The 16,339-nt window shown below is 39.9% G+C and overlaps 1 protein-coding gene across 1 annotated transcript in view; it reads left to right on the top strand.

Moving 5' to 3' along the window:
- LOC135482176 (sperm-tail PG-rich repeat-containing protein 2-like) overlaps positions 1 to 16,339 on the top strand; it is a 45,406-nt gene that overhangs the window by 4,615 nt on the left and 24,452 nt on the right. The window contains exons 6-9 of the mRNA XM_064762039.1: positions 930 to 1,157; positions 6,926 to 7,039; positions 8,810 to 8,972; positions 13,269 to 13,522. Of these exons, the coding sequence (XP_064618109.1) occupies positions 930 to 1,157; positions 6,926 to 7,039; positions 8,810 to 8,972; positions 13,269 to 13,522 (759 nt within the window). The remainder of the gene's footprint in view (positions 1 to 929; positions 1,158 to 6,925; positions 7,040 to 8,809; positions 8,973 to 13,268; positions 13,523 to 16,339) is intronic.

The following is a 16,339-nucleotide window of genomic DNA, read 5'->3' as shown; positions in this document are numbered from 1 at the left end:
CTATTGCTGTTTTGAAGGATACATGTCAGCATGTTTTCCTCTTTGCACACTGTCACATATGACACATTTGAAACACGCCACCAGTTTATTCAACAGATTTGACATGTGTTGTTTTCCTCAGTGTGTGGACAGCGACATTGAATCATTATTATTGTATCTTATTCCTGTGTGGCAATAACCTGTATGATCAAGTCTGCTTGTTGAACATCTGCCAGTTATGATGGATCACCTTTATCATCATAGTGCAGAAAAATCAGGGAGCATGCAAAACAAATCCCATTTTATCTGGTTATGGGGTCAGTCAGGCAGACTTTAGTGGAGTGAAGAATTAATTTGTCCAAGTAGCTTCCCTTCATCCATGCCACGATCATTTCATAGGCATTAACTCAGATAGGGGTTTTGGACTGGGCCCAAGGCTACTGTTACCTCTGGAGTAATTTTTCTGGCGTCTAATTTATAAATGCAGTTTTGACAGATTTATTCTCCAATTTTTCAGCATGATGTGATTTTCTGCTTTTATTATACAGGAAAGTTCCTGAATTCCCACACGACAAATATAACCCGTTTTCTGCATCTGAGAAATATAAATGAATTTCCCTACACCTTATGGCATACATGTTTATAGAAGAACACATTCAGTATTATATAGCTTCATAGTTGATCTGGTACATATCAGAAACTCACTGTCTCTTTCATCACCCTTCTGGAGTGGTGTTTAAATCATATACATGAACTGAGCATTCAAAAGATGTATTTAACATCATACATGTTTCATTTGATATATTTGAAGATATGTGTAATATAATTTTTGGCATGGCCAGCACACATGCATCACCATGCCAGGTAGAAAAATGTTCACACTTATGTGCATATTCATCAAATTATAATATAATCTGTGTCCTAAAATGAAACACGGAATTTTTTTTCAGGACACCAACAGAACATCTAGTAGATATAAGGGGGTACACTTTGGTCAGATGACCTCGCGGCGGTCAGACATTCCTTGCCAACAAGGACCTGGCCCTGGTCAGTATGATCCCTTTAAAGAGCCTGAAGTACTGGTGGAGAACACCAACATTCATGAGGAAGACAAAAGCCGATTTGAAGCTCGTCTCCCGCGCTACCATGAGTCCATTCCCAAAGACGAGGAAAAAAAGGTATGACACTCTGGTTATTACATCAGTGTTGTCCTTAAGTCATCTGTGATATGGGATGTTATAAAGACATTTTCTCTTAGAAGATGAGATTGTTTTAACTATTTATTAGAGCAATGCCCAACGGACAGAAGCTGTTAAAATTTCCTGAATGACAAATGCACACATTCAATTAACAGTCCAATTGTTTGAAGGGTTTGTTTCAAAAAGCCTTGTAGGGCTTTACCCCGATGGGGAAGAGCAGGGAGCCAGTGTCAACAGAGGTGATTTTTTCGCCCCGTCTGTGGCATCGTCAAGCTTGGGGACATGATTAAATAAGCCCCTGCGGGAGGATGAAGAGTGTTTTCAAGAGTCCTATTGCTCATTATCATCGTCAATTCCTGATTACCCATCAGTTGGTGCGTGTCTGATCAGACTCGGACCTACAGTTTGCCTAATCCAGGTCACCCATTTGCCCAACTTGCTGGAAAAAACATTCCTCAAAAAGGCTGCCGTGCCTGTATGATTTCATTTGATTTGATTAGATTTTCAATCAGCGCGATTTATACCGCTGGTGGTTGTGTCAGCGGGATGGGTGGGGGGAGAATATGGGTGACACATTGTCAGGGGACGGCTGGCTGGCCTGGTCCACCTCCCTCAGGGATAGAGAATGAACAGAGCACGAAGATCGGATCACCTGAGTGGCTTTGTGTGGCTCAAGTGGTTTGGCATGTGGCTCCTGTACCAGCATAAGGGGCTCTGGCCTAGCCGCACAATGCTCCTCATGTACACTGTGTCTCCACAAGCCTGGTCAGGCCGGAAACTGACTGACCCTACACGTGCACAACTCATTGACCAGTGATGCGCCATAACTCTGAGTGAGACACTGATTGTGGCTGCAAGCAGTGAGAGCGAGCACTGAGACCAGTAACCATGCGGGACATGAGACAATGTGACAAAGCTGCTTCTCCCCTCAGCTTTTATTTCCCCCATAGGTATCAGCCAAAAGCATGTGCTTCTTCCCTAATCCAGTAGTAATAAGGCTTGTGTGATATCTTTTTGTGACCAATCATGAAGGATGTAATTCGCAGCTTGTCGCTGGGCTGATCAGAGCGCGTCGGTGTAATTATCCACGTAGAGGACGTTGGGATGGGGTAGTGGGGAGGGGAGCTATTAGTGGGGACTCTCTTCTTCACCACAGACTCAATAACACAGTTATCCTCTGTGTGTTAATCTGACACAAAGGCTGCTGGTCTGCGTACGGAAAACTCTCTTACCGCCTCTTTAATTAGAATGCAGGGGAAGAGTTCCGTTACTGCCCAGCCTTTTACCTGACAGATATATGGTCACAGATGAGTCATAACTTCAAAGATTCTCCACCTCTCCCCCCTCACAACAAATGCCCCCTCCCTACCCACCTTGTTTGTCATGTAATAGCTAGCTGTTTGATCATGTACTCCACTTCTCTATGCTAATGATTCCTTGTGGAACTCACTGATATGTCTGGTGGAATTGTGAAGATCATCTTTTGTGAAGTGAAGGTCAGATGGAAGGTGTAGGGATGTTTATGGCAAGTGTCTATGCCGCCATTCTGGAAACTGTTTGAAATCCCAATCCAAACCCAACCGTACACATGTATACCACAAGACATTCAGTTTATTCCTATTAAAAAGAAGTTGAACATCTATCTCATTATTGTTTCTAAGATTTTACCTGGAAATAATTCAAATATGAAATTGAACTTGAAGCGAAACTCTGTCATGAGTGTCAATATATCACCCAGCAAATGGTGGCAGATTTACTGATGTTGTATCACAATTCAGCATTATAACTTTTCTTTCATCTTCGTCTCTTGTAATTTTCCCTCTGAGTGTATTTTTTGTCTGTATGACAGAGGTCATTGTGGTTGGTGAAAGAAGCCAGCACTCCACCACTCACCCCTTGTCATTTCCTCTCATCATTACCACCGGCCATTGTCCCAATTTGCAGAGGCATGCCCACACTCACACACTCTTATCAGCTCACTGAAGAAATGTTCCAGACAGATATTGATTAAAGAAGTCCTTGTAACAGATAAGCAGAAACAGCAGATATCCCGCTCAGTGTTTGATGAGATTTTAAACAAAACTCAGACTTTATGTCAGAGGTTGAGGTCCCCTTATGAAGCATGAAACATACAAATGTGGTTGTAAATGATCTGAAACATTACCCTCCCAACCCTACCTTGGACTTAGAAAAAGAACTGACCCTATTGCAGTTGGTTTTATTTGTATTTCGCATGCAGTGGTAAACTGGAAAGCCAAAGGCTGATTAAATTTTTTTTCCTGATTTTGTTTTTCATAAATTATTTGTTAAGATTATAGGTTTTCATACATAAGACCAGTGTGGAATCGGCTTCATGCTGAGTACCCTCTGCTCTTTCAAAGTGTTTTTTTTTTTTAATATGTGTATTCTGTTGCATTGCACTTAGAAACTTCTTCCAAAATGTCACCACTGTTCTGTTCTGTACAATGCAGCTGAACATTTCACCCTAGGATATGAAATTAATAAGTTTAGCATGTACAAGCACTTTGTCCCTGTTTACCTTTGTGTAAAAGTTGCATTAGATTCTGGTGCTGGTATCAAGAAAAACAAAACTGATTTTTGTTTTTTTTTTTAATATTGAACATGGTTGACAGCCCAAAGCAACCACAGTGCTTTTGTTGTACATTGCCACGTGACGTAAACTGTTTCATACTGATTTAAGTGCAGTGCAGTGAGGTCAGAGTGTGTTGTGTTTAGCTAAGCACATGTGTAGGCTAGTGCAGTGAGGTCAGAGTGTGTTGTGTTTAGCTAAGTACATGTACATGTGTAGTTTAGTGCAATGAGGTCAGAATGTGTTGTTTAGCTAAGTACATGTACATGTGTAGTTTAGTGCAATGAGGTCAGAATGTGTTGTTTAGCTGAGTGCATGTACATGTGTAGGTTAGTGCAATGAGGTCAGAATGTGTTGTTTAGCTGAGTGCATGAGCAGGTTGGTGTGGGCACTGTGTGATGTGCACCGCATTCGCCCCCTGTCCTCACTGTTCTTAATTACAGGGTGTGGGACACTCGCTGTTGGCCCACTAGCCTATATGTCAGACTGACAGGACAAAGGGGCCCTGTCAGTCCATGTAACCTCCCTACTGCACGCCACTTTCATTAGAGCCCCATTTCAGACAAAGTGGACTCAAACTCGCCCAATTAAACACAATCAAATTTAATCGTAAGAATTGCACTTCGGAAGAAATAATAATTATCACTGCATGATGTAGCTGTCACTTTCCGTTCGTTTAAAGCCTCTGTAAAACCCTATAAATTCACTCTTGCTTTTTTCGTGCATTAATTGAAAATGGATTTCCATTCAGGATCAAATGATTTAATCTGATTTAGAGTAACATTTTGACGGTTAACCCTAACTTATTTAACACTGACATACAGGATAAATTGATGAAATCTCTAAATTTTTGCTTTTGTCTTCTTAAATGGAAAGGGAAGAGGGTTGATGTTGGATTTATTATCCTTTGTGTTGAGGTTTGTGAGTGGCAGTGTACGAGTCTGATCCGAGAGGATCAATCTCCTGCAAAACACCCCGGAGACATGTCTCCATAACCGACATCCCCTCAGATCAAGCCTTGTTTGGCAGCCTCTTTGTTTTAAACACTTTGAAGAACTTGTAATTAACAAATTAAATGACTTCATTAGAAACTTGCCTGTGGTACAGAATGTAGTAAATTGGCCTGTCCCCCAGAATGGATTGATCTGGAGACCCTCAGTACTTCTGTGTAGTGGGAGATCAGAGAATTTGTGGGGTGGGGGTGGACATAGGTGGTTGATAAAGTCGCGGGGATGTTGGCTGGCTGAAAGTCTGCAGAGCTAAGGAATGTGCGTGTACATGGGCATTACATTTTCAGAATCTCGTTTTGAGTGCTTTAGAAATAAACACATCTCTGTGACTCATATTTAACAAGTGATTATTTTTTAAAGAAACTTTCTTTTTTTTGTTTTCATTTTTTCATTCTTTGAACATTGACGAAATAACTCTTGACACATCCTCTTAAGACGCGAAGTAAACAAAATTCCTCCCTGATGAAACCTCTTCTTGTTTGTCATGATAATTTCATATTGTTGCCTATTATACTGACACACTCTGTGAGTTGTGTGGATAATGTATTCCATGCTTTCACTTTCATAATATTTGTAACATTATAAAAGGATAGGAAATGACTGGTTCACATTGAAGGTAAACTGCTATCGTGTTGCACAGCAGCTGTCAGACTGTTCTAATTAAAGGATTTGTTTCCATAACCAAACTGGTTTTTCATTCATCACCCAAATTCATAGGACCACAGAATGGGAGAAGTGTACATGAAGACAAAAGTGCCTTTTCAATATTCTATTAGTTTATTAGTTGTGGAATGTTAAATATTTGTGGGTTGCCATAAAAATGTTGGTTGAGACAGCACACTTCCTACTAATTGCTGTGGGGAACTGTCATTGTTATTCCTCTCTCTTTGTCTTCAGGAGAATTAGAGAAATCAGATGTGTAGTCAGAGCTAACACCAATGTTGGGGGCTGAATGGCCAACCTGAAAGCTGTTAGCCACGCAGCGACAAATCAGCAGCTGCACATTCATTATTTATAACTTTATGGACAGTTATATCGCTTTGTTGGTCCTGTCTTTTTAGCCGACTTGGTTAGGGAGAGTTCTACCCACTTCTCCCTGACACCCCTTTGCTTGCAAACCTCTGTCCCGTTCCACTTTGGATCAGAGTGTCCTGCTGTTTAAGCACGAGATCATGGCCAGGGTGCCATTAGCCCAGACTGAACACTGGCAGGGGTTAATCTCATATTAATTGTTGTTTCACTGTCAATATTTGCTCAACTGATTTTACGTTCTTGCTTGCAATATGTTTGGTGTTTACATATTTCATTTTGGGGCATATCACTGGATGACACATCGTGGAGAAGTTTGACACGCGGTTGCTTGTTGATGTCCATGTTACGCATGCATAATGACAGTCTTGAGATAAAATCTCGCACGGTTGCTGACAAAATTTCAGATATTGTCACAGGGCAGATGTGTGAATCCATTCTGACCAGCTTTTAGTCAATGCCTCACAACACGACGCTAAAGCGTGCGATAAGCTCCAGTTACACACTTGCCACACATGATAGGTGTGATTTATGGCATGCCAGCACTGGGTGCTGGCCAAGCTTGCATATTTACAATTTAGATATGATGTTACCCAGATTTAAATAAAATAAACATTTACCAAAAATTCTAATTTGGAAAGGGTACAAAGTTTTTTGAGTACCATTATTCATTAAGTTAATGAGTTGTCTAATGGCTCAGAAGTGCATAGGGAACATTTCATGCAGGTTCTATGTATCAGTAACAGACTGAAAACAAGATTGCTTACCTTCATAAATCTCATTTCAATGCATGTGTCATATGTTTTAATTTACTGATAGTTTCAGATTCATTTTGTGACATACATTGTATGTATGTTATACAACATGCAATGTGTACATATATATATATATATATATATATATATATATATATATATATATATATATATATATATATAGATACATGTCATATCAGATTGAAACCTTGTCTTTACTTGCAATAGTTTAATGCTGTCGTGTGGCTCTGAAATACAATTATTCTTTTCAGTTTGAACACTTTATTCTAATACTCAGTGCTTAGTAATTACTATAATGGTCAGTTATTTGAACATTACAAAAGTTTTACGTGTGCATTCCAGGGTGTTCCAGGGCCAGGGCGCTATGAGATAAAGGGACAGTTTGAAAAGCCACAGCCGAAACTGAATACAGAGGGCCTGGAAGTTGAACATCCCCCCTTCATGACACAGTCCAAGGTGAGAACAAGAAAAGGTCATCTGACTGTTACAAAAGCTTTCACAAGACTTAAACGTAATGTATTTTGCAGGTATTGAAATGTAATCACTAAATGCTTTTCCTACATGTAGCTATCACATATATCTCTCATTCTGATGTCTGAAGTATTAGTTTACAACATAATCAATGTTTACAACAGAGAATGTCATTGGTAACATGAACTAGAGTGTGTTAAGCTGCATTTACATGATATAATTTGTTGTTTTGACACTTTGAATTCGATCCATCAATGAAAATTGGACAAGCTTTATTCCGTAAGCTGCATTCACACGCTCCGATTTGTTAAATTCTACAAGAAGTACGAGATACCGGTAGCATTTGTCCCATTTTCATTTGATTAGTCGAATTCAACAAATAGCAGCATGTGAATGAGGTTTTATGAATAAATATGAAATGGCATGGTTTGACAATAAACGATGAGCTGATGGTCCAACTGATCAGCATGCGTGGTGGGAGAGTGTGAGGTTATTGAAGCTGTTTTTATGTCACCTGGTTCAGTGTGAACAGTCATGATTTATAGCAGGTGTGGGGTTGAATGTTTTATAATGTACACAGTAGATGTGAGACATTTCCTCTCAGACAATGTAATCAATCAGGCAAAGGTGCCAAATGTCTTCCTTGCTGCTTTTTCCCTTCATGCATTATTGAACAGTTTATCACTGTACTATCCATCAAAGTGGAACTTGAGTAGAATGAATATCTCGCGTACAAAATCAGAAGATCCAATATTTTGGCCACGCAGAATTGTCCTGTTGGACATTTTGACCAGGCATCTCCTCTGTAGATCTACAATGATACTTTGGAATAAAACATACAACATTGGTGGGTAAAAAAATACATGTACTGAAGCTGACCGTGCAAAAAAGTACACCTCAGTGTATAACCACCCAGATACTAAATCAGTTGCCTGCCTGACTCATCCTGATGTGAGTGGTCAACAGTGCACACTCTAGACCTAGAGGCCTTTACCAGTAAGATCACACATTCACCTACATTGTGGCCTCTTAGCTTACATCCTTTGTAGAAACATGGGGTAAGCAGCTGCTGATTGAATAAATCAAAGAAGTGCATGTAAATAAATCGGTGTACACAGTAGATAAGCTTGGAACAATGTTAGTGTGCTAAATCCAGATATTATTGTCATGTTAATAAGATGCATTCATAGGAAGTAAAAACAAAAATAATAGAGACCTTTACTTACAAGTTACAAGTTATGACTTTTAACTTGTAACTTCAATTAGTTTACTCATTCTAGTTTGAAGTTACAAGTTACAACTTGTAACTTCTATCTGAAGGTCCCCTATATAAATTTTAGTTGACATATTGTCTAGTATGTATTTTATCCAGTGGATAATATTTTAACACAACTGTATTGATTTATTACATTTTCTCTTAGCACTCAACTTAATGGTTTCAAACATTACAACTGATACATGTTATTGTATGTTTTTACGTGTATGTTAGCCATAAAGAAGATGTCATCATTTCCACCTACACTAAGGCATATTATTCTTTACTGTAATGGCTTTATATAGTGTACATAAGTGCACCTTAATTGCATACTAGTATAGAAAGATTGGCTTGTACTGACACAAAATCCTTACCAGTTATAATCACATCCACATTTTTGATCCTTTAAAGGTACTTCCTAAGGGTGAAGTATGATTGTCACATGTGATTTGGCTACAGTTTATGCATGTTATTTACAAATATTTTTTGGTGATTTCCAGAGATTTGGAAACAATTCAAAAGGCCCCACCCCTGCTCCAGGATCATATAACGATCCCCGCCATGCCTTTGAGACACTCCATAGGGTGAGTGGACTGAAGAGAAGTCCATTTGGGCAAACCTCAGTCCGCTTTGAAGAGAAACGTCGTACAAGGAAAACACCAGGTGAGAGCTAGATGTGAAACACCAGGTGAGAGCTAGTTTTGAAACACCAGGTGAGAGCTAGTTGTGAAACACCAGGTGAGAGCTGGATGTGGTCATGATGGTGAGATGGTGTGCTGGTGAGAATCTTTGGGTAGTAACAAGGTGTCCAGAGGTGGCTTGCACAAATATCCATAAGTATTAACAAGGTGTCTCAGTTGAGAATGTCCATGAGTAGTAACAAGGTGTCTTAGGGCCCCTTGCACAAAGCGATTGTAGGCCAAGTTGATTGTTTAACATGTATCTCCATGGTAGTTACTATTAACTTAGCCTACAATCGGTTTGTGCAAGCGTCCCCAAGTGAGAATGTCTGTAAGTATCAACCAGGTGCCTCATGTGAGAATGTCTGTAAGTATTAACAAGGGACCCAGGTAAGAAGGTCTGTGAGTGGTAGCGAGGTGCACAGGTGAGAATATCCATAAGTAGTAACTAGAGGCTCCAGGTAAGGATGTCCATGAGCTGTAACAAGGTGCCCAGGTGAAAATGTCCATGAGTAGTAACAAAGGACACCAGGTGAAAATATGCATAGGTGTGAATGTCTGCAGCAAGAAGGTGTGTCGGTGGGAATGTGCGTAAGTGGGAAAGTACATAGGTGCACTACAGGTGAGACGGTGTATAGGTGGGATTGGCCATAAGTGGGGAAGCACATGAGTGGAAAGGAAGGTACATCTGTGAAAACTTGACTGGTTGTCGAGAGCTGCAGATGGAAAAGTGAGCAGATATTTTGGGGCACCCATAAGAAACAGGCTAATATGATAATTGTAATGCAGGCTTCACTGCTCCAGGTATACATGTATTTTCACATCTCATCAAATACATGTACAATTGTTTAACTGTTGTCAAATCATACTCAGTGTTCTCATACACACACAAGTTTCAGCTTTTCTTGGAGAATGCCAGCATTTGTAAAGGTATGTTTAATGAACTTCTAAAGAGTCATTGTTCAGAGAACTGCATTTTTATAGATGGGACATAAAGTCGTGGAATCTCTGTGGCCTTTGTTACAGTTATTTTTGTATATGTTACATCAATAAATAGCTGCAAATCTTCCAGGTTTTGTATGCAAATTGAGAGATGTGGTTTGATTGAGTAGGATACAGTGGCTTTGGAAAGAGTCTATGTAAACATTGTTGCTGAGTTAATTGGCAAGCTCCAGGTAGCTCTGGAGCACTTTGATCTTTCATCAGCCTTGGCATGTGTAACTCTGCCTCTGTAGTTACCCTGCAGTTAAATATAAGTAGAATCAATTTGTTCCCTGTATTTATGGGTGTACTTTACTCAGGATATTGTTTATGATGAATGAGTGTTTGGCTGCCACTGGACAGACTGTGCCACAGTGCGGCCTCTCCTGCTAGCACTGCCCATTGGTGTGATTTCTTAGGTATAGGTGATCCATCATGGTATTGTCATATCCCACTAAAGTGGTCAATGTTAGACTGGGGAGGTAGATTGATGTATGTGAGTCAACCAGAGCTTTGGGAGCTGGCCTCATCAATTTCCTTCCATCTTTTCATCAAGGTGACAATACTGGGAAAAACACTTGCCTTTCCCCATGTGCCTTGGTGGCGCCCATCCTGCCATGTGTCCACATGGGCCCTGGTGCCCAAATGGGGCCCTGTGGCTGGGGTATTCTCCCTGGTGGGCACATGGCTGCCTGAGTGACAGACGTGACAGACCAGGAGACACATCACCTGCTTGTTCACCATTGTCCTGTCATAGGGTTTGATCAGATGAAATCACAGGAGAGTTTAGCCAGAGCCTGCTCTAATGCCGTTTATCATGGGAGCTTGATGGCTGATCACAACAGCAAAACAGATGCTCTGCCCTTTGTCTTCACTGCTCATACACTATCCTTCCAGGGATTTCACTCCCCATACTTGTTGATATGTGGCCTGCAGAGTACATATGTTTGTATGACAATTTTATCTGTCTTTCAAAGCTGAACATGGGTCCCAGGGGGTTTTTGGGGGTTTTTTTTGTGTTTTTTTTTTTTTTAACACTTGAAGTTGTGAACTTAGAAAAATAAAATGATTGGGTGAAGAGAGTGGATTATGCAGTCGTGTATGGCGGAAACTGAAAGCGACAATTGCGCAGGGAGTTGATGGGAGGTCGTTGTTAAACTCTGAGCTTGATGACTCCGTCCCTGGCAGTTTTAGAGTCACTCATTTGTTTAATTTCCCTCCATTGTCACACGTGCAGTGCACGCTGCACATTTTTTTCCTGTGAAATGACAAGCCTGCACACACATCGTCATGTCACCACCCATCAGTTTTTTACCAGAGATGTGACTGTTGCTCACTGATTATTCCTAATTTACCCATAATACCTGTCCCAGAGGACGGCTTTTGTGGAGCGAAAACGACTGTTCTCCCATTTTCAGTTAGAGCAAAGGTGATAGAACAAAGGCTGAGAGAAAGCCATGTTAAAATCTGGATAGCCCTGGTATTGAACCATATTTATCAGACTACTCTGCTCCTGGGTGCCCTGAACCTAAGCCTAAATCCTCAACTAGTTCCAGCATAAAGTCTAAAAATTGAACTAATTTTATCCAATATTATTTTTATACGTTGTTAGTAAGGACTTGTTTTTAGCTGGGCCACCAACAAGTAATGGCCATTAGTGAGAGTGCGTGTTCACCATGCCGGAGAGTGAGTCATAGGCATTAAATATTTAACAATTTAATTAGTTAGGGGAAGTAATTCACGTAGGGTGCCAGTCCTGCCACCCCTAGTTTGATTTTGTTTAAATTGCTTGGAAGTAAGCTACTCTGGGGACAGTGTACCCATTGGGGGTGCGATTAACTTCTTGAAATGACACCAGTTTATCTTTTCTTTGTCTTTGATATTCTCCACTTTTTATTAACGTCTGGCTTATCAGAAACAAAAATGCACTTTTCACCCTTCATAAGGAGTCATAATTGTAAAGCTTCCCTGAGGTGAAAACAGAATATTCAGCTGTTCCTCTACTGAGCCTCAGCTTCAGCCAAAGGCAGATTGCATCATTTCTGTCTGACCCTTATGTTTCTAAATCATACTTGACAAATACAACTCATCATGCTGAGACAGATCAAATTAACCAAAGGCAAACATTTTGGCCAGTTATTCATTTGCCAAGTTTCAAATTTTGACTCAATTTGAAGTTTTGTTGATGAGTATCTGTACATGTAGGTGGCTGGAAGTTGTCCACAAACAACTCTCCTCAAACCTTCAGACACAAAATATACCAAGGTATCTGTGAACTTTTGGGATGAGACACAGTATTGGCAATTTAAACTGTTGATAATAAAAAATGAATGATGGATACACCGTAATCTTTCAAAATTAATAATAATAACAATAATAATAGTACTTTATTTTCATGCATATGTGTACATGCATACAGTACATATAAAATATAGATGAACATGTTATGATCAAAGACTATATGCCATGTAGTGAGTCATAGACAATTTTGTACTTAACAGAGGCATATTTTGACGTGATAAACATTTTTTTTCTTTGAAAACATAGACATTCTGTGATTTTTTAACATGTTTAGGTAGTTGGTTCCACAATGTCACTCCAGAATATCTGAAAGAATTTTAATGACATTGCTTCTAGGTTTTGGGGGGATGATGTTCATGGAGGTCGTAGTTCGAATGTTAGTTTAATGCGCAGTTGCGGCATAGGTAAACTGGCTGAAAAGGTAGCTTAGAGTCAATCGATTAAGGCATTTAAACAGTAGTACAGCTTTGGGTAACATGTTTCTGTCATATATTGTCATCCATTTTAAAATTTTGAACAGCTCTTGACTTAAATATTGTCGTATATTGTGCATTTAAAATAATCTGTGCTGCACATTTCTGGAGGCATAACATACATTCAAGTGACTTTTTAGCGCCACAGCCCCAAATTAGACACTATTAAAAACACATGCTTCTCCAAATGCCAAAGTGATTGTGGCTTTGTTCTACTTTTTCATTTCTAATGTCCTACAGCTGAATGAATTGAATTATCTCCCGATCTCCTATTTGGGTAGGGGTGGGGGGTTAAGACATCTTTTTGTAAGTTTTGATGTGTGTCATTTCCTCCATTCCATTATGCTCCCAATCATAATAATCAGTGGTATAGCATCACACATTGGAATTTAAAAATATAATTGGAAGTTTTTCTATCAAATTTGAAATCAAAGTCTAAACCACGGGAATGTTTTGCTGGACATGCACAAAATCTTAAGACAAACATCCCCCCCAAAATACATTTAATTTTGTGATTGTTACAGGTCCTGGGACGTATAACATAACAGGTCTTGGGTCAGAGAGTATGAGGAAAGCTTACATAGAGAGTACAAGAAGGGGAGTGTTTGGAACAACATCAGTACGGGCAATCAAACTGACCGACAAAGAACAGACAGAGCAGCCAGGGCCTGCTGAATACCAAGTGAAAGAAAAACCCTTTCAAAGTCGCTACCAGCAAAAATCATCCATGTTTGCATCAACTAGTTCAAGGATTGCAGACGTGCCCAGTGTAATCAAGGTAAGATCTATAGCTTAACCTGTCGACAACCCTACCCTGAAATTCATGTGTAGGTTTGATGTACAGGTCCATATTAATTACACAGAATTTCTACTTAGACTGTAGTGTAGATGTCTGTGGGGAGAAATGTATCATATGCTGATAATTTAGAGAGAACATTTGCAATTCATGCACTCTGTGGCACATCACAGGCATGTGACTCGCTGAGATTTATATAGGCATGTCCATATGCAGATCCGTGTTTGTTTTGCCTAATGAGCCGGTTGCAAACATACTGTTGGCTGCTGACTCACTCACACTATTTTTAGGCATATCTAAAGACCAGTGCCTCTGTGGCTTGGCTTAATGAGTCTGTTACAAACACACTGTTGGCTGCTGACTCACTGATATTTTTATAGGCATGTATAAAGATCTTTGCCTCTGTGACTTTGCCAAATGAGTCAGTTACAAACATACGACTGGCTGATGACTCATTAACATTTTTTAAGGGCATGTGTACAGGCCTGTGTCTCTGACTTGGCCTAATGAGTCTTACAAAAATACTGTTGGCTGCTGACTCACTAACATTTTTATAGGCATGTATAAAGATCTTTGCCTCTGTGACTTTGCCAAATGAGTCAGTTACAAACATACGACTGGCTGATGACTCATTAACATTTTTTAAGGGCATGTGTACAGACCTGTGTCTCTGACATGGCCTAATGAGTCTTACAAAAATACTGTTGGCTGATGACTCACTGGCATTTTTATGGGCATATCTACTGTTTCTCGCAGATAAATCACTGACTGCTGTGGTGTCAAGTCCACATAATTGTGTGATACAGCCAGAATGGTAACCCCTGATAGCAACATGAGCATATTCACCTAGCGAACTGCCTGCTGAGTATGTTACAATTAACATTAAAACTGATGTAGTAGAAAAGGCATCTATTTTATCTCTATCATTTTTACAGTACATCCAGGGGCCTTATTGTTTTGCATATTTAACCACTTTCTTATTTGTCTGTAATAATTTGTCTGTGTGAAGACTTGTAGCTGAAATTTCCCATCATGGAGCTCAATGATTAGCAAACCCATATAGTGTCCAATACATACTTAAACATCATGTGTATGATTTGTCATAAATTCACACGTGCTGCAGCTGCAATAAGACGTCAGAGCTGGGCAGTTTTCTTCACCGGTGTGTCACCATTGTTGTCTTCTTTGGGAAAGGAATCCTCTACATTATTAATGTGTTGTGATTAAAGATGAAAACCGATGGCACTCCCCAGCCTCTGAATCATTCCTCATATATCATCCCTTCACATTTGCTGTCAGTCTTTAGTTTTTAGTATAACGATGAGTTAACTTAAATTCTAAATTGCAGTTGCTTAAGTTTTGAAGTTTTCCTTCATACGCACAGCTTTCAAGTGAAAAACTCCCTTGCTTTCACATGCATTAAGTATTATTATGTGCATGTTTACAATCCCCCTCCCAATATTCATTTCATCATTTTGATTCAAGGCCATCACACCAAGCATTAAATATGAACACCAGGAGGGAAAGGAGTTTGAATTGAGATGGCAGTGAGTCAGTCTGTAAAAAAGGCAACCAAAACAGTTTCATGAAAGAGACAAAAACCTCTTACAACCTTCACAAAAACTTAACATGATTTCTCAGAAAATTATCAAATTTTGTGCAAGATACTGATGATTTAACAGACTTTGACCGGAGAGAAAGTTCCACTATGACTGTTTCAGCTTTGCCAACTGTGCATGAGCACACAGACTATTGTGGAAAACATTGATCGGGTAGTACTGTACTGGGTTGTCTCCCCTGCTCCTATTAGCCAAGACTATATGCACCAAGATCGGTGTGGTTCAGAACTCACTGATCAGCCTTGTAGATACGGGACCTTGTGGCATTTTACCAGAGCGTAAACCTATTCAGGGTGGAGTTATCTAATGTGTTTGACATTCAAGATTAATTACACGTGTGTAGATAACATCTGATCAGTTGACAAGATAACTCATTTGGAATATGGGAACACTTGTCAAATTTTAAAAACCACTTGCACTTTTAACATTTGTTTTAAACTGTGGGTATAGAATTTATCATATGTTATCTGGAGGATGTAGATTTGTCTGTAAATGGGTTAAATGCCAAACTTTTGACTTCATGACAACTCTTTTATCCTGTAAAATGGATAATATGGGCTGAGAAGGTTGACCTGGCTGAGCACTGAAAGTCAAAGAGGGCTCTACAGATATGTCCTACTGCATGTCCTGGATTCTAAATTGATGGGTTTGAATGGGATTCTGTGTAATGGCTTTGATAAAACTGGTGGAAGTCACTGGTGTAGAACAATCTCTTGGTTTAACAGCCCTTTGTTCTCAGTCGCCCTCTAAACTGTCATCTAGGTTGACGCTGTCACTGGACATAACTCAGCTCTGTCGTCATAGATGACCGAGCAAATGTCCTCAGTGGACGGTGACGGCTTCTCAGCGGGTAATGTTGTCACCTGCTCGCTGCGTCAAGATGCGCTTCACTCTCCTGAGAGGGGTTGAGGTTGAACGGAACAAAGGAAAGAGGATGTCGGGAGCATGCCCATCACACCCAAACAAGCCTAATTAAAGATAAAGTATCTCAGACCCACTCTATTATCCCTTTGCTCAAGCTCCCATTTTCATTGTCAGCCAGAAATTAAAAAAAAGGACTCATTAGTAGAATGTTAGGCTAATCACTTGGCAAAGATTTGGAGAGATAGTGGCGTGTGGGATGCAGAACTCTCCCTTATCACGCCTCATGTGCTGCTCAACAGTGCTGCTCTATCATTTA

The sequence above is a fragment of the Liolophura sinensis genome, chromosome 1 (assembly GCF_032854445.1).
Source record: "Liolophura sinensis isolate JHLJ2023 chromosome 1, CUHK_Ljap_v2, whole genome shotgun sequence".
Classification (NCBI taxonomy): Eukaryota; Metazoa; Mollusca; class Polyplacophora; order Chitonida; family Chitonidae; genus Liolophura; species Liolophura sinensis.
The sequence above is the reverse complement of the archived record's forward strand: the minus strand, read 5'-3'. Positions and strand labels throughout refer to the sequence as shown.